Source organism: Cygnus olor, chromosome 1 (genome assembly GCF_009769625.2).
Source record: "Cygnus olor isolate bCygOlo1 chromosome 1, bCygOlo1.pri.v2, whole genome shotgun sequence".
NCBI lineage: Eukaryota > Metazoa > Chordata > Aves > Anseriformes > Anatidae > Cygnus > Cygnus olor.
The window spans coordinates 145,655,993-145,678,768 of NC_049169.1; the positions used below are offsets into that span (position 1 = coordinate 145,655,993).

Consider the following 22,776-nt stretch of genomic DNA (forward strand, 5'->3'; position numbering starts at 1 on the left):
TCAAAACTGGCAGTAATTTAAGGGGGAGTGGGAGAAACAAAGGAAAACAACAGCTATTACTTATATACCCAAAGGAAGCATATAGGAAGTTTACGCATAGATACTTCAAAAGCAGAGCACTCCCTAATAGCCCTTTAAAAACTACTAACTACATTGATAAGATATTAAAAATGTCAGAAGCTCCTTAAGGAAGGTTCAAAGAAAAATAAGCCTTCCACTTCAATTCAAAAGGAATTAATGAAAATGGACAAATCTACTGAAAAGAAGAGATATACATTACTTCTGTCTTCCCCTGCTTTCCCTACAACAGCAAAATTTCCTTGGATTGCACTTCAGTCTTTGAAGCAAAGCACCAATATTCTTTAAACTAAGGAAAATGTGCTTGAATATATAGTCCAAGCCTGACAAAAAGGACTCCCCCCCCAACAAACAAACAAAACCAACAACAAAACCCCACAAAACCAAACAGTGCTATGTTGTTTTGGGGTTCAGTATACACATGTTGTCCATTTCCTTACCTTCAGGTTGACCCAGTAACGAACATCAGGGGATTTCTTTGCTAAAGACAGATCTGACAACAGAAGAGTTGCTTCTGAACGTACTTTTTATCTATTCACACTGAAACATTTGTTTACTTGCTAGGCATGCATTTAGAATTAAGTAATAGAGGCAGTTAAGGGTTAAAAACCCATAAAAGCAGCTTGTTCAGTATACCACTCCTCTCACCTTTCTACTGTTGTTTGATTGTCTAGCTGGTCTTGATTCAGTTTGTATTCAGGGTTCTCAGTAACTGGTTTTGTAATACTTCCAAGGACATCATCTCCCTGTTCTACTGCTAACCTTATATCCTCCTAAAAAACAAGAGCAAAGAAACAAACAAAACATACTGAAGAATTCTGTAATCACTGACTTTTTGTTGTTTTGTTTAAAACATACCCCACAAGACAAAGTGGAAAAAATACTTTGTTTTAATTGCAATAGAGCAAGCATCGTTTGATTAAAAGCAGTGTTTGACAATGAATAAAGACACTAGATGCTAAATGTCAGCTTTTTGTACACTTATGGGTCTTCAGACAGTATTATACTGAGTTGAATTTTCTCGACAGATAGCATTCTCATGTCTCCTTATGCTACAAATATCTCACAAGCTTTAGATGTGTAGTTTTGAAACCCCCAGTTTTAATTTAAGATGATTTCAAAGAATATTTGTCCATTCTTCAAAAGGTTCTGTGCATTCAAATACAATAAAATTTATTGTTGCAAAGAAAACTACAAATTAAACTCACCACTACACACACAACGATTTATATGTGGAAACAAATTCCTATGTATTTGCACGTAAGTACACATAGCCACAAGAACTGTCCTTTTTGAAAGCAATAAGAAGATTCTTAACTTCAAACCAAGAAAAACAATTTCAGTAAGATTTCAATATTTGACATTATTGTCTATTAACTTCAAATACCCTCCAGATTTTCTATTAACATTGTTAGCCATACATTAAATCACCATTTAACTAGAACACAGCATCTTAACAAGATTTACATACCTTCATTTTGTCCTTCTTTTCTGTGTGTGTTGCAAGAAGGGAGCTGGTTGATTGCACATCGTTTGGTAGTTCTGTTTCAGCCAGCTCAGTCCCAAAGGACTGAAGAATCTGAGCTGTTTGCTTAACCTTTTGGGCGAAACCTTCTATAGCCTTTTGGAATAAAAACCATTAAAGATATTTCATGCTCATCCCATGCACATGTACAAACAGACACATACATACAATTTGTAAAACAAACCCAAGCAGATGAATTACAAGACTGAAAAATGGTCTAAGAATAACTTTGTAAGCAACAGATACCGTCACCATTAATTCCTTAATTGTATGTTTTCCTAGGCTTGTATCAGGTATATCTTCCTCATATTTTTATAATCTGGAGTTATTTTACAACTTGCGCTTTTTCTTTCTTGTAGCAAAGACAACAAACCTCAACACAACAATATACTGTAGTTCCTTTGCTTCAAGCAGTCAGAAAACCACTCCCAAATTATTACTCATATTATTTCCCTAAGATGACTAAGTACCATTGGGAACATCTCAGAGCAAGTCAACTTGCATCACTTGGAATATGTCTTATAAATGACAGGGTATAAAACAGAAGGGCTGATTAAACTGAAAAGTTAAAACAACAACTAAGACTTACAGTGCGACGGGATAGCCATCTGTTATGGCAGTAATCCAGGGTGCCACCAAGATCTTCTGTTAATTGTGTTTTATCAATGTAACCCTGCAGTTCTGATACTGAGCCCAGCATTATGATCTGCAGCAGCAAATTAAAAAGCAAACACCATCAGTGGTCACAAGTCCCTTATCAAGGATTCTAAGCCATCCTTCGGCCTCTAATACAGAAATTCCAGTTTCATACAGAAGCAAGTGATGGAACTCTTTCCCTTCGGTATAAGAAACAAGCAAACAAAACATCTTAACACTTGTTTCTGCTGAAGATGATGTACATAACTGCAAATAAGCATGAGCACCAGGCTTAACAGCACCTATTAAAAAACCCTGAATTATACAACATTGATGACTTCAGATTATTATTATTTTTTAATCTTGATAAACTGCATATGGCTATTTTCTAAGAGCAACAGCATCTCATTCATTTCTTGTTCATTTTCCTTGCTCTCCTGGGTCTGTGGGAGAAAACAGTAGTATCTTATTGGATTTGGCATGTAAGGACTGGTTCCAAAACAATAAATAAGAACTGGGGGGGACATATCTTGACTAGCTCTAACCCTGGAAATTTGTATCTGATAGGTAAAATAACTTCCCCGCCTACTTGAATATCTTTAGTCTATATATTACAAAGTTTATTTTAAAATATAGACATCATTGGCTAGAGTAAGTACTTTAACAGATCCCTGATGATAAAGTGAAAACAGAATATTACTTACAGGTACTTTCATTTTAAATTCATCTTTGTGGAACTTGAAAGCAATGTCTGAGAGAGCTCGATGAAAAAATCCTGTTGGGCGCAGAACGAGGACTAGTTGCAAGTTTCCTGGGAAAGATGCCTGCAAAACAAGTTTAATCTGTTATTTTCTGGTGTCTCAACTCAGAAAATATTTTTGAACAAGGAGAAGCCTCTGTTAAACCACAAACTAACTGTATCAAGGGCTTCCATAATGGGGTGACCAATTATAAACCTAACAAGGCTTGCATAGAGAGCTTCATTCAAAGAGACATTTATGCATCTTTGGGAACAGGAATCTATTCTTCTGGAATCAATTTTTTCAGAGCTGGCTCATATCACTCTTAAGATTACATCATAGACAAGGAGGCTAATGAACAGCGATGGCTTAGTACTTTTTCAACAGTACTTTCACGGTTACCTTATCTTTTCTTTAATAGAGGGTGCCAAGAGAAACCTCCATTATTATCTGAATACGTAAAAACAAATTTCTTGTTTGTGCATATACTGCCTTGCTAGTTGCCCACACAAACTATTTCCACCAAGACTGAATTTCTCAGGCAGTAGCATGAAAGAAGCTAGCTTGAATTTTGCAGACAAAAACCCACAATCCTCATCTGTTCTTTCCTCATCATCTTTCAACTTGTAGCCTGACGGGTCTTCCCCAGTTCTACAAATGATATGGAGAACACAGAAGAGAGGAGAAGGAAAGCAAAGAAACTGCATTAAATTACAAAAAATTAACCTCTGCTGTGGCAGAAGTTCACATACATAGCATTTAGCCATTCTTGAAATCACACAAGTCTTCTCCCCTATGCAACATGGAAACTGTCATATTTATAGCAAACAGAATTACAAAAAAAAAAGGCAGCCAGTCAAAACCAACCAACCAAACATACATTGACTCAAGAAGTTGTAATGCTATGGTCCATTTTTGTGCCTGGTGAAATTGTTAGGAGCTGGACGGCTGTAGACTGGTTTAATACACATTTTGCAGGCTTCTAAAGTTTTTAGCATTGGAAATTACAAACTTTTAAAGAGGAAAATAGTTAAAAACTTTCATGGATTCATTGTGGTTCCCGAGGTATTCAGAGATCTCAAACTGATTAGGATCCTTAAAAGACTTGTGCTTTACAATCTGCCTCCACTCAAATGATGGCCAAAGTTTTCTAGAAAGTCCAGTGATTCAGTCCCAGTGGAGTCTGTCAGAGGGCTGGGGATGGAATCCAGGTAATTCTGTTCGCCCTCACTAGCTTTCCACCCCTGCACTGCAAACAATCTTTCTCTGTGGACTTAACTCAGAGTTATGAAACAGAAGACAGACTTTTTATAGAAAATTCCTGACTGTATTCAGATGAAAAAATTAAGAAAAACAGTAAACAAATGATCTAAGTTATTGTAACAAAGATGACCACAATTTAAGCAAGTGATTTAACTCCTACTAAGAAACACTGCAAGAATAGACCATTTTTAAAAATTAAAACTTGAATAATATTTTTAGAATGATAATTTTATAGTCCATTCATTTAGACTTACACCAATTTATTTTGTGCTTGTAACGGTAGTGTGCAGACTCTCACTGAGCTGTTTTTCAGCTCCGACTTCCAAAAAAATGGAATTTATTCAGTGGTAATACCAACGTTTCAGAATAAAAAGCTCCATGAAGAAACATCTTTTAGATTACACATTTTGAAAAAATAATAGGTGTTTGCTTCGAGTTTAGTAGATACATCAGAAACATAAAAGAGTGAAATTGTGAAGTTTTGAAACATGACAGACTTTAAACAGTAAATGCAAAATTTTAGTTACACGTGTGAGTGATGAATTTCTTCATTCTAACTTTAAATTCTCAGTTTTATACTTTGTGACTGCAGTCTAGACTTCAAAGCCACAGTCTTATAGCAAATATTTTGACTGTTAATGATGCAAACAGCAGTAACCAACTGCAAAGCAAGGGTAAGCTTTTCTAAACTGTATATTAGCTTTTATGAAATACAGAGTTTAGTTGTATGACTAAATAAAATAGGGTCTTCTTGTTCATATACACACGTTACAATTACTCTCCATCTCAGCGTGCCTACCCTAAACAATGCTGCTGAGATCACTGCAGTTGTGCAGCACTCAGAATAGTTCCCATTAAAGACATGTGAAGAGTTTCCTTTCTATTTCAGCAAAAGCTGAAATTTTCAATTATTCTAACTTTGTCTACAATGCTGTTCTTACCTGCCCTAGTCTGACTCCTGTGTTTCCCACTTGGTTTTGTTTTTCCAAGCAAATACAAAGCAGTGTTAAATGCTACTGACTGCTGAGCATGGCCAGGAGTCAAATCCACAAATCAAACTTTGTGAAACAACAACCATAAAAGGGAGGATTGCCACAGTAAACAATGTTGGACCAGTGCCAGCTATTCCCGTTTATCTGAGCTTATATCTTCACTGCCCAAATATCACTGTTTTCCTGTTTTTTTTTTTTTTGCAGCCCCTCTCCCCCTCCCAAAAGCTCTGGTGACTTGCAGAGACAGTGACATGATGCAACAGGCACTCCTGAGATGGATTTGAACTTCATCAACCAGTCAACTTAAGCCTGAACAAGAGAGAACAAAAAGAACTCCATTCCAGTCCAGCAGCAAGTCTGAAGCCATTGTATCCTAAGCAGACACAGCAAACAATGACTTCTCAATGGCATTGCACCAAGTGTTACACACAGACATAAATATTTATGTGCATTTAGCAGTGTCATAAAATGAAGTGCCTTCGAGGATTGTTTTAGTAAAGTCACTGAACATTGCTGTGTCCTCAAGAAGCAGCCTGAAAATTGTTTTTTTCCAAAAGCATCTTTATTTACTGGATTAATTAATATTAACTGCTCCCCCATTATCTTGTCTCAACTATTGTACTTTAATACCTATGCAAAAAGAGACCAGGGAAGCAAACAAAGAAAAAAACAAAGCACTCCCAAACACTGTCATATTTTTAGTATCCTCTACTTAAATCAGTGTAGTACCTATTCTATCCTAGCCTGGCCCATATATTCCTTTACCTCACTTGCATCAGCACTGGCATTTGTTTGATGCTTCGCAACACTTTGTGGGACTAACTTTGTCTGTTCATCTCTCTTCATCACTTCCACATCCAGGCAGGCAAGTGCTGATTCCAAAGATATAGAAGAAGATACAGACACACCTGATCATCAGACTTGAAATAGATCCGAACAGATCCGGAATTTACAAACAGCACAACTCCTAAAGCAAAACTTTCCAATACAGGAGATCTTTGCTGCCCTAAGACTACCCCAAACCTGGAACATGGGAAGAACCTTCACTTGCTGAGCAAAACAGGATCTGCCTTAACAGTAAAATTTAGGTGCATATAATCTTGATCACCATTTTCCTCCTCAGAAAATTAATGAGACATCATCTGCCTGTAGCACCAGTACTGACTCTGCTGATACAGGAGCTCCCAACAAGGAACTGCTGAAGGCGCTACGCCATCTTAGCCCCAGCAGTCAGGTTGAAGGGCGATCCCACCCACTCTAGCCTGACCAACTAGCGGGCAGATGTCACTTTCAAAGGAGGAATAATCTCACTGAATTGCATATTTTACAACAGTCACCAAAGTGGGGGCAGGCAGGCAGTGAGATAGGATATGGTGTTGCCAAAATCCTCCTTGCTTCTCCTAGGGAGAAGCTGCCCGCACGTAGGCCGAATGGTGCGGTGGCCTGGGCCTACAGCCAGGTGTCAGTCACTACAGCCTTCAGCGGCATACACTGGGGGGGGGGAGCTTTTGGAAAGGACAAACAACACTTTTGAGTTTTCACATCTCAAGTTTCCTCCTGAGGTGCCTAGGGCTTATTTATTATACAGAGGAATTACGTACAAAGCTATACATACTTTGTTTTAACTGCATCTCTGTCAGTAAAGTTGCTGCTGTTCAATCCCACAGAGCAATTCACTTGCCTGCCTCGGTACTCAGGAACATTTTATACTCCTACACAGCAAAGGAAAGCTGCTCTGATAAACAGCTAACCCAAGCCTCTTTCCCTTCCCCTTCCTAGGTAAACAGCCAGCTTTCAGAAGTCTTATCTGAAAAGCGTGAGCCACCAAAGAGCTAATTCTTAACTCAGCTTCAGTTGTTCCGTCTTAAAATACATGGAACAGCACTGTTTTGCACTTTATGAACTGCCTCAATGTACCCACATTACCAATCCTTGTGGTGGTGTTTTTCCTCTTCACTTAGTGGCATGCCATAAGCCACAGGACACTTCTTTCCAAAATACTTCTATTTCTGTGTATAAAGGAGCTAATAAGTAGGTGGTGTTCCCCCCAACCTTTTTTTTTTTTTTTTTTTTTTTTTTTTTGGAAAAACGGTTTATTCCTGGTTAGAATGAAGGCTTTCACACAGGCTTCTTGTCAAGGAAGAATCCTGAATTAAAAACAATTCATAAAAAGACCAGTTTGATCTCTAGTTTTTTACTGCTTGTGATATTATGACCCTGCTTTCAGAGTTTAAGTCTCTTCTCAAGTCTCTTTTCAGAGTTTAAGTCTCTTCTCTCCCCCCCCCTTTTTTTTTGTATTAAAAAAACATGTAATAAAAAGCAAAAAAGGCTGACTATACCAGGAAAACTGTGAAAGTGCCTGAACATATGATGCTTTCAAAACATTCAAAGCAATAAAGAGAAAAGCATACAGCATCTCAAAATAACCATTTTGGTTTATCATTTACTAGAACCATTCAGAACAATAGCTACAAAATTCATACAAATAGCATTATAGCTTAATCATACTGTCAAGAGTTTGTTTTGAACCTGAGCAAAAATGCCTTTGATAAGAAACTTGACTGGGGGCTGAAAGAACAGTTTTCTCAAACATAACCCATACGAACTGTTAAGTATCATTAGAGTTTTCAGGACGTGATGCAAAGAGCTAGCAAGATACTGGGCTAGCAGGAAATCCTGTCCATAACATAAAATAATGCCTTTCATGACCATGGAGCATTGGTTATGAAACACATCTATCCTCCATCATCAGCTCACTAAGAAACTCAATTTCTCTCTCTACAAACAAGGCCAAAGAACCCAGTGTTGGATTACTGTAATTCACTGTTTCTCACCTTGGATGTCAAACCAACGATAAGACTCCAGATGGCACAAAAACAGGACTGTCTGGCTCCTGTAAGGTTTAGGCTGGTATTAGCACTTCACTCTCTCCTTTGGCTTCTAGTCTTCTACTGCCAGCTTAAGGTCTTGGCCCTAATCTTCAAAGCAATTAATGGGCTAGGCCTCTGTTACAGTGAGCACTGTGTTTTGAGCAGCTAGAAAAACACTGTGCTCTGGACAATGCAGTCCAAAACAGAAAGCATGAAACCTGAATGCAATGCATCCTATGTTGAAGATAGCAAATCACAAAGCAAACTTCCACAGGAGGTTGGATGAAACCCAAGTCTTGTCAAATTTAGAAAGGGCTGCAAACCTGCATAACTGGGTACCACTTTCTCACTACCTGAGTGACCTTCATACCAACTACTTCTTCAAGAGCTGTTGCCCACACAGATGTTACTCCCTAAACTGCATGTGTAAGGAAGTTTATTTCCTCTGGACTTTCAATCTGTGCCTGATGGATGGCTGTGAGTGAAACTTGTAATGATGCTGAGTGTGCATTCTGTTTGTCCAAATGGCTGAGCTCACACTTAAACCTTAAGATGGAGGAAGACAGTGAAGGCAGCACAACAAACGGAGATGCAGACAAGGTAAAGCCATAGGTTTTTGTTACTGTTTTTGTTTTAAGACAGCACACTGGAACTATGAACAGAGCAGCATGAAACCCCAAAACACATTCATTAGTGTTGTGCTTAGCTCCTACTCTGTGGACTAAATATTGCGTCCTTAGGTCTGATAGTACTAGGAGAGAAAGAAGGGTGATAGTGTTGGGGAGAGTCATTTATGACCACATGAAAAGGAGATCTGTTTGTCAGGCGTTCATCATTCACCCATCTTCAGATTGGACAATATGGAACCATTTTACCAGGTTACGTGACTACTCCTCCTTACAGTCTCATTCAGAAGCCATGCCTTATTTCCACAGCAAAAAAAGGTTGAAACAACAACAACAATTCTTTCTTCATTAGCTTTGTTTCAAAGCATACTTCCAACACCTACTAGTATTTACCAGTGTGTGTGGTTCACACACACGTGTTTTATTTTATAGTCAAAACTCTTCACAACACTAAAACACACATTAGTAAGAATTTTTGTTTAGCGGCTGCTCACTGCTTACAAATATATTTTTTAAAGTTGCTAGGATATCAGTGATGGGCAGATGCTCTAGACAGGATATTCCTGTTGGGCAATGCTCCAGCCACTGCACTCTCTGCTAGCATCTCTGATCAAAAGGGTCAATCCCCTCAGTGTGATCAGAGAAAAAAATCAGGAAAGGTGGCAGGGTAGACATTGCAGGAGCTAGTACAAATGAGCCAACAGCTGAAACTCTCTTCTCAAATAACGTGAGACTAATATCCTCATACACAGCAATAAGCTTAAGCAATCAGCAATCAAATCTTCTAGAGATAACAGGCTTTCAGATAGAAAGTGTTTTCTGAACAGCCCAAATGGCAGTCTTCTGTTGGTGATCAAGCATCTGACTATATGATGGATAGGAGAAACAAATAGGATTTAAGCCTCTAGTTACCCTTGAGCCACTTAAAATAATTGTCAGCAAAACCCAGAGAAACCCTCATGACATTGGCGCAAGATTTGCATGATGTTTTTTCTTTTTCTTTTTTAAATGAATGGACAGCAGACACCTACTTAGAGTTCAGTTATAGCAAATACTATAGTAAAGATATAGTGGACAATGGCAGATAAGGACTTGTCACTGTATCTTTTTTTTTTGGAATGGGAGGGTAAAACTTTCAAGCGTTAAGGAATGACGTGATTATTGTGAAACCCAACAGGAGTATTGCCACATGCATCCACAGATGAAATACACACCCAAAGCTGAGCAAGTTTAGCAAAAGAAGCAAATATAGGAAAAGACAATTCACCTAATAGATTAGTTAGGAATTCAGTTAGGAATAATGATTTATCTTTTAAATAAAGCTCACAAAAGAATGAGAAAAAAGAGAAATGACCCATCATCAAAAGCACTGCAACCATCAGTGCACTTAAGACCCTTCCTCCAGGCAAAAGCATTAGGTACCAACACAGTCACTACAATTACAGTCAGGTTCTGCACACTGAGCTTCTAGGCAAAACACTGCTTGGAGGAAAGTGATTCACAGACTCTAGAGATACAATCCCTTCTCTTTAATAACCCCAAATTAAGCTGCTATTGGCTTGCTCTATTGAAATCTGCTCAATGCTGCATCTCAGAAATTCAAAGTGAGTTGCAAAAGTGAATTTTGCTAATATTTCTGTATATTTTCAATGTTTTAACATCCCTAAAATATTTATCATGGAAAAAGTTGCTTTGCAGGTCATTACAAATTCATTTACGAAAGTTATATAGTGGAAGTACTTTTAGTAGTAAGTACTAAGTAGGAAGTACCTTTACCTTAAAGTACCTTTAAATAAGCACCTTTTAACTTGCAACAAACAAGCGACTCTTTGGTCAAAATGGGGCCAAACAAAAATTGAACTCATGTGATGAAGCTAAAATTTTGAAAGGATGAAGCAATAAAAAAAATAAAGATTCTTACAGCTCTGTCAACACTTACTGGAAAGATTATAAATACTAACGATTCAAACCAGGACAAAAAGAAAAAAAAACAAGCAGTATTACAACCACTTGAGCACTTGATAAATACAAATGTTTTTTCCTACTTGCGTAAGAAAAACAACTTTAAGATTTAGTTTTATATTCAAAAATAGTTATTAAAATGGAGTAGAGACTGAAAGTAGCAGTGTGGGGTTATAGATCGATGAGAGGGTGTATTTAAGATATTTTGGCTTAAAGGTAACCCTTGTTTTTATCCAAACATCACAAGACCATCTTTTAATCTTTTAAACCTGATTTTCTTGGACAAGAGGTAAACTAAGTCAGGCCCCAAATTCTCAGCCAGTGAGAAGCAGATCTGAAGCTCAGCAAGATGCACAGGCAGCCCACACAAGGACTAGCTCCCACCTGGGAGAGCCATATGCTGCGCACGCACAAGCACGTGCTCTCCAAGTGCCCTCTCAGGCTGATGTTATGAGCTGCAAACTGCATTAAAAGCATGACAAGGACACATGACGCTTGACCCCAGTCAGGTGGGACACAAAAGAACTGCATACTTTGTGTGTCATATATCAGCTAACATTTTGCTGAAGAAAAAGTGCTTGCTGATTTTCTATTTATAAGAGAAAGGTTCAACATGGGAAGCTTTTTTAAGGAGTTAATGTAAAACAGTACTCACTGTTATCCGCAGTATGGAAGCTTTCACAGAGGTCCATTTGTCCTGTCTGCGGTCTATGACAAGGATAAATCCAATCCCAGCATCTCGCAAACTAAGTTTGCGAGAAAAAGTTTGCGAGGAAAGAAGGAAAAAAAAAAGAAAGTTCAGTTAAAAATACAAATGAATTCTGGTTCTCTCATTCCAAAAAGCAGAGTTATAAGCTAGGTTAAAAAAAAAAAAAGCAGCTTGACTCTTTTGTGCAGAATCTTCATTATTTAAGGTATTTAGATGAACATATACTACACACCATTGGAAAGATGCAGCAGTCCCAAATATGTCCCACAGAACTTCAAACCATATTCAAACCATGAATTGTTCTTTTTCCATGAAAGGTAATTTTCACATGTCTTGTACAGATATTATTTCAGATGAAAACAACACCCTTTGGTTCTCCATTGTTTTGGTGCTGATATAATCCCTGCTTCATGCTGTTTTCAACAACAAAGTCATTTTCCTTTTGCGTCTGCTTTCAACCTTCTGTTTGGACTGTCTTCCTCCTTACTAATATTTAAAATGCTTTAAAAACGCAGGTCTTTCTGATCATTCCACGATATTGCTCTGTGCATCTGAAATTCTCTCCTGCTTCCAGGTTACAAGCTTGTTTTCAGGTACATTTTGACATTCACCAAAGCAAGAAATCCCTGTGGCATTTAAAAACTCAAAGTCACAGATCATAAAAATGAGATAAGCTGCACCTCTCTGAAATGGAAACATCTGTGAGAAAGAGCACTCAAATCCTGGCGTACGGGTGACCTTTCTTGTTCGCCTGTGCTCAGCTGCATGTGCTACCGAGTACAAATAAAGGGATCTGCTCCTGTTTTGTAATTTCCCATCTAAGCCAATTGTGTAATGCCAGCAGCAGACCTTGCCGGCCAATCGCAATCAAAACGAAAACGACAGGCAAGTACAAGGCAGACAGACTTGACTTTGTTTTTTTCTTGTCTATTTCGATGTTTTTAATCTCTCTGCTGCACTTTAATTGCAGATATTAATTTTACTGCAAGGCCTGCTGGCTCTACTATGTGAAGTTCTGGGAAATATTATATATTGATTTGTCGTCATCGTACCTTAAAAATATAAGATAAAATCAACACAACACAATTTTAGGATCCTGTATTCAAAATTGCTGAATCATATGAAAATACCTGCTTTGCTTTATAGGATTGTGCTGATAACATAATAACAGGAGGATGTCAAGGGGAATGAAAATTACAAGCATCCGGATGTGGCATCTAAAGCTGATCTTTAAAACTGCAAATTTAAACATGCCTTACAGTCCATCCCCTCTCCTTTAGGAGCTGTACATCTCTCAGGTTTACAGACCAGATATTTTTGGAGGAACAAATAATCAGAAGTGCAAAGAAACATCAACACTTACTTTCTTTCAAAAGCAGAAAATAAGTCATTTTAACACAGGAATATTTGAAAAGCCACCCTCCTCACTGCCCACATTCAGCGCATGTTACTTAATTCTTGCCTCCGGGTTAGGATAACACTGATAAACAACATCCGAGTGCTTTCCTGGTAAGCCTGAATAATGCTTGCAGACAAACGGGGCATTATATTAGGAATACGCTTACCACTACAGTAAATTTCCACTATTTACTAAAGCTTCCCTTCTTCCTTCTCTTTCCTGATTTGAAGGGCAAGAGGAAGAAAAGGATCTAGATTGCTTTTAAGCATTTTCATGTACCCCATTAAAACTTCCCACCATTTTAATGTTTAGTCACTGAGCAAAATAAAATGCTAATAGCAAGCATGTTCTACAATAACCAGGTAACAAACCAAACTCCTTGGGTTGCACAGCCCAACGTGAACGAATGGAGTCCAAAAGGTGCTGTGACTGTTCCCACAACAGTTTGCATTTGAAAGTTTTTTTTAAGACTCCAAAAGAGCTGTTTTCCATAAAATCAGTGGAAGTCTCCAAGAGCCCTGAAATTTCTACATACTTCCTCAGTGCGAAGCACAATCTCAGATCCCACAGAACAATACAATGTCTACATCACATTTCCAGAACCTACTGACATTGTTGTGTAACAGGAATAAAATTAAAGCCTCTGACAGAACAATCAGACTTCTTTTTAGTGCACAGGGAAGGACAGGCTCAGCTGGGGACCTGGAGAAGATCCGGACACCAGCTCCGCACAGACAAGTGTTCATCACCTGCCTAAGCACCTGACATTCGGCAGAGCCTAATATCAAAGACAAGTATTACCGAAGTGGAAGAGCTAACAAAGGAAAACACATCTCCAAGATAGCTCAAAAGGTGTCCTTATCCAGCCCTTTTTGATTCAGAAGAAGGCTCCCCTCCAGGCTCAGAAATAAAAAGCCAGCATTTCCCAGTGCTGGCTAGAAGAGACTCAGTGGCAAAGTCTTGAGCACCTGACTTCAAGCCATTAACACTCTTACCAGGATGCCTAAAAAAATTAAATGCTCTGTTCTGAACCTTTCACTGAGTTATGTCACTCAAAAATACATAATCTGTCAACTCCTAAGTCAAAATTTGACCCTTCCTGCCCCCCAAAATATTAACATGTCATACAGAAGACATGAGACGGGAAAGCATGGAGAAAAATGTAAAAGGTAAAGGAGAACTCCAACTTGTTACCAGAAAATATCAGAAAGGTAACATAACAGTTCCCCTCACACATTCAGCTCTTCCTAAGTTTACGTTTGTTACTTCAGATGCTCTGAAGGAAAGGGACTTTCAAACAGTTACTGTGAGAAAAAGTTTTGTTATCCTGACAGCAGCGTCTCGTTGCAAAGGGCTGGTGATTGAGTCTGCGATCCAGCTCCAGCAAGTGGTAGGCAGGAAGCAACAAACCAAACTGAGACGTCGTGTACGACAAAGTTGGGAACACTAGGAAGACAACAAAGCCGAGAACACTACGAAGAAAACAAAGCTACGTATTCAAGAACAAATAAACACTGGAAACAGGTCTGTTTGCCAGTCCGGCCTTGCTCAACTTCCCTGTCTTGCCCACCACCCACACCTGCATACACAATTACGAGACAATTTCCAAGACGCCTCCATTTTGTGATGCATGGTACTCCGGTAACATGCATGTTTTCAATTTTTCATCGGCTCCTGATTTAACCGAGTGCCACCTGCCCCAATTTCCCTCAGCTGTATTTGTTCCACTCTACCCAAATATTCATTTCCTGATCTGTTCCCCTCTGTTTGTCAGAGATGAAAGCATTTTGGCTTCTGTTCTGTGCACGTGGCTCAGCAGAGGAACGGACGCAGCCTCTGATGGACACAGCCTGTTCCTGCTCGCAGAACTTTACCCCATGCCTTGCTCCAGTTGTGTTGCACTCAGACTTATCCCAGGTCTTCCCATGCATCTGTATCATGCTCCAATGGGTTTGTCACCACCACCCGTGTTTGCTTCTGCCATTCATCACTTCAGCCAGTCTCACTCCATGCTGCCTGGTCCCAAGAGCAGCTCACTGCCACTGCGTCCCACCAGACGTGGTGAAGCCCCTGCTCAGGCCCAGGGCAGAGCACGACACTTTTGATGACAGACTCTACTAACTCCCAAGAATCTGTGACCTGTGATTTAGGCAGATTTTTCTAAAGGTATTTTTTTGACACAAAGGCCCTCATTCTCCTAAGCATCAAGTCCCCAACCAAAGGATAGAGACACTTGAGCTTCTCAAACAAAGGGCTGGCTCAGCCTTTGAAAGCACAGTGAATTGTTCCCTTACCCCTTGGGAACAGCCTGATGCGTGGCCAAATATTAAAACAAAAAACCTCAGGTGAGGCATCAGGAATGGAAAGAAAATTTGGCAGCTTTATAAATGACTGGAAGCCAACCCTTACAGTGAGAAACAGCAGGCAAGCCTAGCAGAAGCACCTGCCTATTAGGGCTCCTTGACATTTCCCTTACAACCTCTGGTTTTTTATTGTAAATGCATTAACTTGTATCCGGTGTACTTTCGGAAAGATAAATTATAAGCTTGTAATTCCAATTCAGTATTTCCTTCCTCTGTTTCCCTCCTAACACAAGAAATACATCACGAGTTAAGCTCTGTTCTTCTGTTTACTCACCAGCACAAAGAACAGAACATTTTTAGCAAGGCAGAGAAACCACCCCAGCTCTGCAGGGAATATGTCCAGCAAGCTCACAAAGGTCAAGTCAGAAAGGTAGAAAGCAGGGCAAGGGGAGTAGGGGCTGCAGACGACAGACAATGGGAGAAAATGCAGCACAGGGTTCCCTCAGTTCCCTCCCTCCACCTTGGTGAACCAGTGCAACACCATGTGGGGATGGTGAGAAAGTGAGGATGAAGTACCTGCCCAACAAGCACTGGCTTTTCCATGTAGAGCAGGACCTGAATTTTCCCCTTAGTGACTCCTCAGCTTTAGATTACGGGGACATCTCCCTCCCTGTCTAGCTTGCAAGACTTATGATCTCATGCACCTGGGGGAAAGGGTGGGAGAGCTTACAGTACATAGGATTGCAGAAAGGAACTTCCCTCTGGGGTATGTGGAAGCAATTACATAGTCACCATCTGAAAGATCCCTGCATTTCTCCGAGCTATGGGTGGTGACAACTGCTACACAAATAAGTTCCTATTGCTTTTACACTGCTGTATGGAAACTGCTTGCAATCGTTGCTCTTTCTTACCAACAAAACAGAGCACATCTTCAGGTCTGTCACAGTAGCTTGATAATATCTTGTTTGAGGATATTTGAAATGCAGGGCAACATTTCAGGTTAAGCAATTCCAGTTTAATACAAATTAATTTCAGTCTTAAAGTCTTACTATTAAACAGTTGGCTTACATTATACTCAGGATCATTCCCTACCTTGACTACATCTGCCTATACACACAAAAGGACTAGGAATTCTTGCTTTCAATGGCTGAACAGCTATCTCAGCAGTAGGACTTCAGTAGTACTCTGCGAGGAATTACTGCCTCAACTACACCAAGGCAGAGACTGCAGCGAACTGCAGGCAAATCACCACATTAGAAGCAGTCTATAGATCCCTAATACCCCAGCTCTTAAAGCTTACTCACTCTGTAGCTCATCACTAATCATTAATAAGAATCAGTGACATGCGGACATGGCTTGAAGAGATGTAGTATCTCTTCAAGCTGCTCACAAATCCTTCTGGTATACAACATGCAGGCCTATGTAGGAAGCACTGTTGAACTGGCCCATCTGCCCATTATCGACCATCCTACTGCACCACAAAAGGGGCAAACATACAAGACATGGTGACAGATCATCTTAGGAATGGTACTGGCCACCCTGTCCATATAGCAGCTACTTTTAGACTTGTGTATGTCATGAGAAAGATTGTGTGGACCAGTTCTATAAATATATATATTTCCTTCTCAAAGCTGGACTTGTGTCTAGTGCAAAAAAAGATAAGTTGGAGCTCAAACAGGTTCATCGTATGAAAAGTAGACAGTCCTATAGCCTGAGCACTTCAAGCATCAATTGTTCCCATCATGCCCTAATGATGAAAATCCTCCCAGCAGCTACCACTCTGAAAGCAGAATGGTATCATCCCATATATGTATCATCCTATATTCAGCCATCAGAGCACAGGTTAGGGTAATCATGAACAGCATTCCCTCTTACTTTGCTTAGGAAGAGGCTGTAGAAAACCAGACAATACTACCAAGGTTATCGTTTCCCAAGAGAAACTTTGCATCCTACACTTTAAGATGCGTTTCAGCTGATTGAATCTCAGCCACTTCAAAGACTACTTCCCATCTCTGCTGCCACTGCAAAGTATGTCTTCCAAGGGAAGTGAGGGAGGGGGGGCAAGAACTCTTTCTTTATCCTAAATGTGTCACAGATTCAAAAAAATGAAAACATCAATGCCTTGGCAAGGAATGAAAGCAGAGACTTGCCTTCTCCTTAATGGCTTTTATAGGCTCTAGAATACAGTCAGATAATAAAGTGAAGAATGTGGTATTAATAAACCAATCTTTGCTACAGCAATTATGAAAAAAATAATCAGTCAAGCCCTATGGTGACAGGAACTCTAAGGTTGGTTGCACGTTAGCTGTTTTCATACAGGTTTTCCATCAAAATGAAGAGCAGCAACAATTCCCCCAGCATAGCCTTGTCCCACGTCTCCCATCCTTATGCCCTTTATATAGGAAAACCAAGACTTCTATTTGAGTTTTCGGTATGTTCTAGAGGATGCAGTACTTCCTAGAGCAGAAGAATTCAATGCTTTATGAATTCAACATAATGTTAAATCATAACATTAAAGTCTAGTACCTAGGCACTGGTAGTAATTAGCAGTTTCACTGTCTTTTAATTCTTCACCGTTCATTTATTGCAACACCTACTTTGTTTCAAAACTGGCCAATCCATCTGATTCCAATACAAACTGACCAGCTGGGTATTATTATTATTTTTTATTTTTTAAAAAACAGCAATAAGAACGAGAACACAAAACAACAACAAAAAAATCAGATTTGACACTTTCCTGTAATTTTTGAAAGGTATTCTACTTCTTAATTTTCACATATATTTTTACTTGATCTAATCTTTGTATTTTGATCTTTGACAGCTTCTGACTATCCAAAGTGAGACCGAGATTAATGACTTCTTACCCTTGGTAACCACAACGCTTAAGGAAAATAAAATGGTTTTGTGCTTTCTTGAGTAAATGATGGAAATAGGAGGCTACATCATGCTCCACAAAGCCCCAGTTTGAAAGCTTCAGATATCACAGGCTTTTATAGCTCATAATACCCAGCCTCACTGTAGAAGGCACACAATGAAATCAATTTAGAGATTGCAGGAACTGAAATAAAACTATAAACCAGGCATTGTTTGAGCTCTACACTGGACAACGAACTTGCTAGTTTCAATTGGTAAGGGAGCCTGTAGGTTTTAACGCAGTATCTAAGCTGAATACTGCTTTGTAATGCTGCTGCTATTTCAGATGCTTTCTAAGACCCTGCACTTAAATTAGTACTTAAAAGCATTCAATTGAAAAATAGTCTGGAAAATAAAAATGCATTATAATGCTTTATAATGACAACGTTACAAATGATATTCCAAATATATTTTGCAAATGCACAAATCATACTTACACGCCTAAGGCAAGCTGGAAGTGCTTTGAAAGCCAGAAGGTAGTATCTTCCAACTAATTATACTTGCTCTAAATTATCAAACTTTAAAATTGCATTTGCTATTTTTATGACAGAAAATTTGCGTTTTGCATTGTTATCAAAATACCAGTGGCAAAGAAAAAAATCTGCCAAGAAAATAAATAGAATGAAAGCATATTCCCAGAAGATGGTTGTATATGCAATTGCATGATACTGTGATGACATTTAATTGTTTTGACAGAAAATAGCATTTTGGTGCCAAATTCTGCCACAGATGTATGACTGCACGCATCCGAGAACAGAGCTGTTCCTAACAAGCATAACGTTTATGAACATACCATTTCTGAACACTCAAGTAAAGCTCTTTGGCTACCTAGCAGACCTCCGGAGCTCCCAAAGCAAACTGGCATGACATTTCAGCTCCGATTCACACCGTAGGCCTGAAATCTCAGTTTGGATTCCCCCAGGAACCACTTCCCGTTGAGGTATATAATCAGTCTATCAGATAGCACTTTTTAATCCAGTAACATTTATGAGGGAAACAAACAAACACAAACCAAACCAAAACCATAGAAACAATGAAGAGTGCCCCATTTTGTTACACATGGGGCAAAGTTGGAACACAATGATGACTTCTGCATAATTAAGATAGAATTTCTAACACTTCTGTTGTTATTTTTTTTTAACCCTTGTATCTTCAGCTGAAAACTCTGAAGAAGTCAGATAGTGCAGGAAGCAGAGTTGAGGACGTGTCCATTGCTTCTGGTCTCCTTGGAAAACCACCCCTAGAGCACAGCATCCATGAACAGGCTCAGCCCATGCTTCCTGAGATGCCCAGCTTGGTGTAAAAGTCACTGCACTGCAGCTTTATTTCTCTGTACTCAAATCCCTGGAATTTGGACAAAATTTGCCATCTCATCATTACTGTGTTTAACTAGGGAATTCCTGTACAGTGCTTTGACAACAGGCTATTGGTCTAGAACTATTTGTTATTTTGGATTATTTGGATTATTTTGGATTCATTTTTGGATATTTTGGATTATTTTTGGATTATTGGGCCATTTCACAGAGAGCTGAAGGCACTTCAACTGCAGAAGGAAAAATATACATAACCCAAATTTAGGCTGACAATTGTTCATAAAAAAATGACAGGAAAGAAGGAATTGCAGCAAAAGAAATTTAAAATGAAGCATTCAGAAGTGCTGCTATCCAAGGGCAGCCTCTAGTGGTCTGTCCAAAATCATTGAAATACCAAATAAAAATGTTTATATATAAAGCTCCTGGCGGTACCAGCTGCATTTCACCCAACATAGCTTACGTTGTCACATCCCATAACAGGAATATAACCTGTGAGCAAGGAGACAGCATTTCTCATTGATTCTTACATTTATAGTCTGATTTTAAAAATAAAAATAAAAACTGCCTTCCCCTAAACAAACAAACAAAAAACACAACTAAATCGCTATAGATGCGACAACATGCATACTATACTGCCCTCATTTTCATTTTACAATGGAATTTTTAGAATAAATGGATTTTTAAACGTGCACTGAAATCACAGCATTTGGACCTTCTCTTTACTTTGATACTTACTCCCTTCTCTTCAGAGAAACTGAAGAAGCTGCATGGAAAACCTGTGTCTTTCTGTTGGAGCAGAACCCGTTAAAGTTTCTCATCATGAGATAAGGTTCAGATAAGAAATTTTGTTTCCCTTCCCCCCCCCGCCCCATGCATTTGTCCTTCCTTCTCCCTTTCCCAGTTAACTCTCCCTAAATCTTATCTAGAATACCACTGATAAAAAGCTTATCTGTTGTTTTTCATATCACGCTTACTTTTGTGGTCTCAGTTGTTGCTAGTTCATGCCTCAGGACTATCTGAAATATTCATAACATATTTCATCTTGCTCAGAATTGGTCAATCATCAGATACACAAAATTGAACTTCAGGATCTCACAGCAAGCCAGCAGTAATATATGAAAAGAAGAATTTAGATGCATGTTGGGTTGCGAGGTGGCATGAATAAATAATAAGAAAAACGTGTTAAGCAAATGGTTGTAGTTTGCTCCTGAGGCAGAGAAGACTAGCAGAATCACAGAGCCTGGAACAGAAAAACAATGAAAATGCTTTGGGGAACTTTATAAGCATAGGCAAGATAATTGGGCATTAGTTTGTGTCAGCAAGAGAGACCTCGAAGGCCGTATGAACAGGCAGACAGAGCAATGAATGCAACTCCAAAGAGCTTTGTCTAAGGGGTTGACAAAACTTTGGACATCCCCAAGCTTCACAGCCTCTCCTGCAATGACTGCAGCCCAGAATGCCAAATCTGGTCATTCATATCTGCTCCAGCCCTACCCCTGTCCTGAAGATCCTTCAGTCACCACAGGACTGTGACCACAAAAGCTCTTGGCATCTGCTTTCAAAGCAAGAACCTGCAAGGAAGATGGGTTCCTATCAGAGACATACTGTAGACAAGGCGAGTGCCAGCTCACTGTGATCAGTAAAGCTGCTCTTAAGCCTTGGTCCCAAAGCAAAGGTCTTTATCCTCCACAGCAGCAGGTCTCTTGAAATCATGCCACACAAATCCAAACATGGCTACCTGAGGCACTTGTATAAAGCACTGCTTGTGCTTCTTGGCCAAATAAGCAGCACAGGACCAGAGTTTATTTATTTTTAAGTGTTTGCACTGATTCATATAGCATGCACAATCACATTTCTCTTTGCCTCCCCACTCAGCTTTAGATATGGGGGTCCCTATCTTCTCCATTATCTCTTATTGTCTCCTGCTCTACCACCTCATAACACGCTTGCACTTTCATGCCAATTCCTCCTTAAAATAAATAAAACAAACAAACAAAAACATTTGCTGATTGGAGCACAGTAAGGCTGGCTATATTCCATCATATATGCTGACATCCTTTCTGCTCCAAAAAGCTTAGTCTGTCGGTAAAGGGAGATGAGGGAATATAGCCAATGTTAGAATAAGAACTGAAGCATCCAGGCATCATCTTCCATCTCCCCTTGTATCACATACACTGATTTCCTTTCCATCAGCCTTTTTGTACAGTAACTTAGCAAGTTTTACACCACTAAGGAATCACACACGCTAAAATCAGCATGGCTTAGATGCTTTTCTGCAGGTAAATGAAATAATCATTAAAAGACAAAGTCACTGCTTAGCAGGCCCTCTTTTAATGTGTGAAGTTAACTAGAGTACGTATTTTTAGAGAAGAACTTTTATTTTCTGAATGGAAAATTCAGTGTAATTTCTTCAGGCCACACAGAATTGCTTTTATAAGGACTGAAGAAAGACGACAATTTTGAGGACTCATTTAGACTTAACTACAGATGGCTGAAGTAGGCCACGTTATCCTTGAGGGACAATTAAGGATAAATAGGTCAGTAAAGGCGAAAGGGCTCCATGTTGGTTAAGCTTAAGTAAATATGAACAACAGAAAGCCCGAGTGCTCCTAGCTTTAGGACAATCAAGTCTGATTCCATAAAAGCATTTTTACACCAATTCAGAACTATGACATTGGAATTAAACATATTTCCAGTGCACTTCAACAACCACTAATGCCATTGCACGAAGTACCGACACGTTTTCTGGAAGGCTGCACGCTGTGTTTTAGGAAGGTGAGTTTATACTTAAATAGGGTGTTAAATTCTCCGCAGTTTAGATTAGACCTAATGAAAGCTCCAGCATGAGGTCCAGCATTTTACTAATTAACTTCCTCAATTTTACCTTGTCTCCTTACCAAATTAAGTTTACCACTGGATAACATGTGTCATGTGTACAGAGCCTATATACTACTCAAATCCTCTAAGCCCTGAAGGTGTAAGTGGGATTTAAAGAATCCCCTCAACAGGGACGAACCTTAAAATGAGTTTAATACATTCACAAGGTGGATGTCAGAACACCCATAAATTGCCCCAAACCCAGGAAAAATTCAGACTAAGTAACACACTGAGCTTTGACCTAATGTTGTCAAACAACGTATCTGACACAAAAGCTCCCGACCACCACTTTACCTCAGGATTCAACACTTTAAACGTAAACCTTTACATTTCTTTTCTGCTTACAGAAACATATGGCATTTACAACTGTTTGGCAGCTGTGCTCAGAGAGGAAGGGCACGCACAGCATGACAGATTTTGCTGGAAGCCCTGGGATGTTCTCACTGACGAATTTGAGGGGCTGCCAAGGTAACAGCAGGATACAGGTTCCACATCTTTAGCCTGGATTGTAATCTGACAAAGAGGAGAGCGTAGAAATGAAACACAGCTGACACAAATAGACACTGAAGC

The 22,776-nt window shown here is 39.3% G+C and overlaps 1 protein-coding gene across 25 annotated transcripts in view; it reads right to left on the reverse strand.

Annotated features, from left to right (window-relative positions):
* MCF2L (MCF.2 cell line derived transforming sequence like) overlaps positions 1-22,776 on the reverse strand; it is a 162,106-nt gene that overhangs the window by 28,862 nt on the left and 110,468 nt on the right. For 24 of the 25 annotated variants that reach the window (XM_040558238.1, XM_040558325.1, XM_040558394.1 and 21 more), the window contains 5 exons: positions 11,348-11,438; positions 2,944-3,063; positions 2,193-2,309; positions 1,550-1,699; positions 727-851 (listed from right to left, as the gene is read on the reverse strand). In XM_040558238.1, coding sequence (XP_040414172.1) covers positions 727-851; positions 1,550-1,699; positions 2,193-2,309; positions 2,944-3,063; positions 11,348-11,438 — 603 coding nt within the window. Of the gene's footprint in view, positions 1-726; positions 852-1,549; positions 1,700-2,192; positions 2,310-2,943; positions 3,064-11,347; positions 11,439-11,633; positions 12,173-22,776 lie in introns of those variants that run through there. The other variant, XM_040560118.1, reaches the window with a different exon arrangement.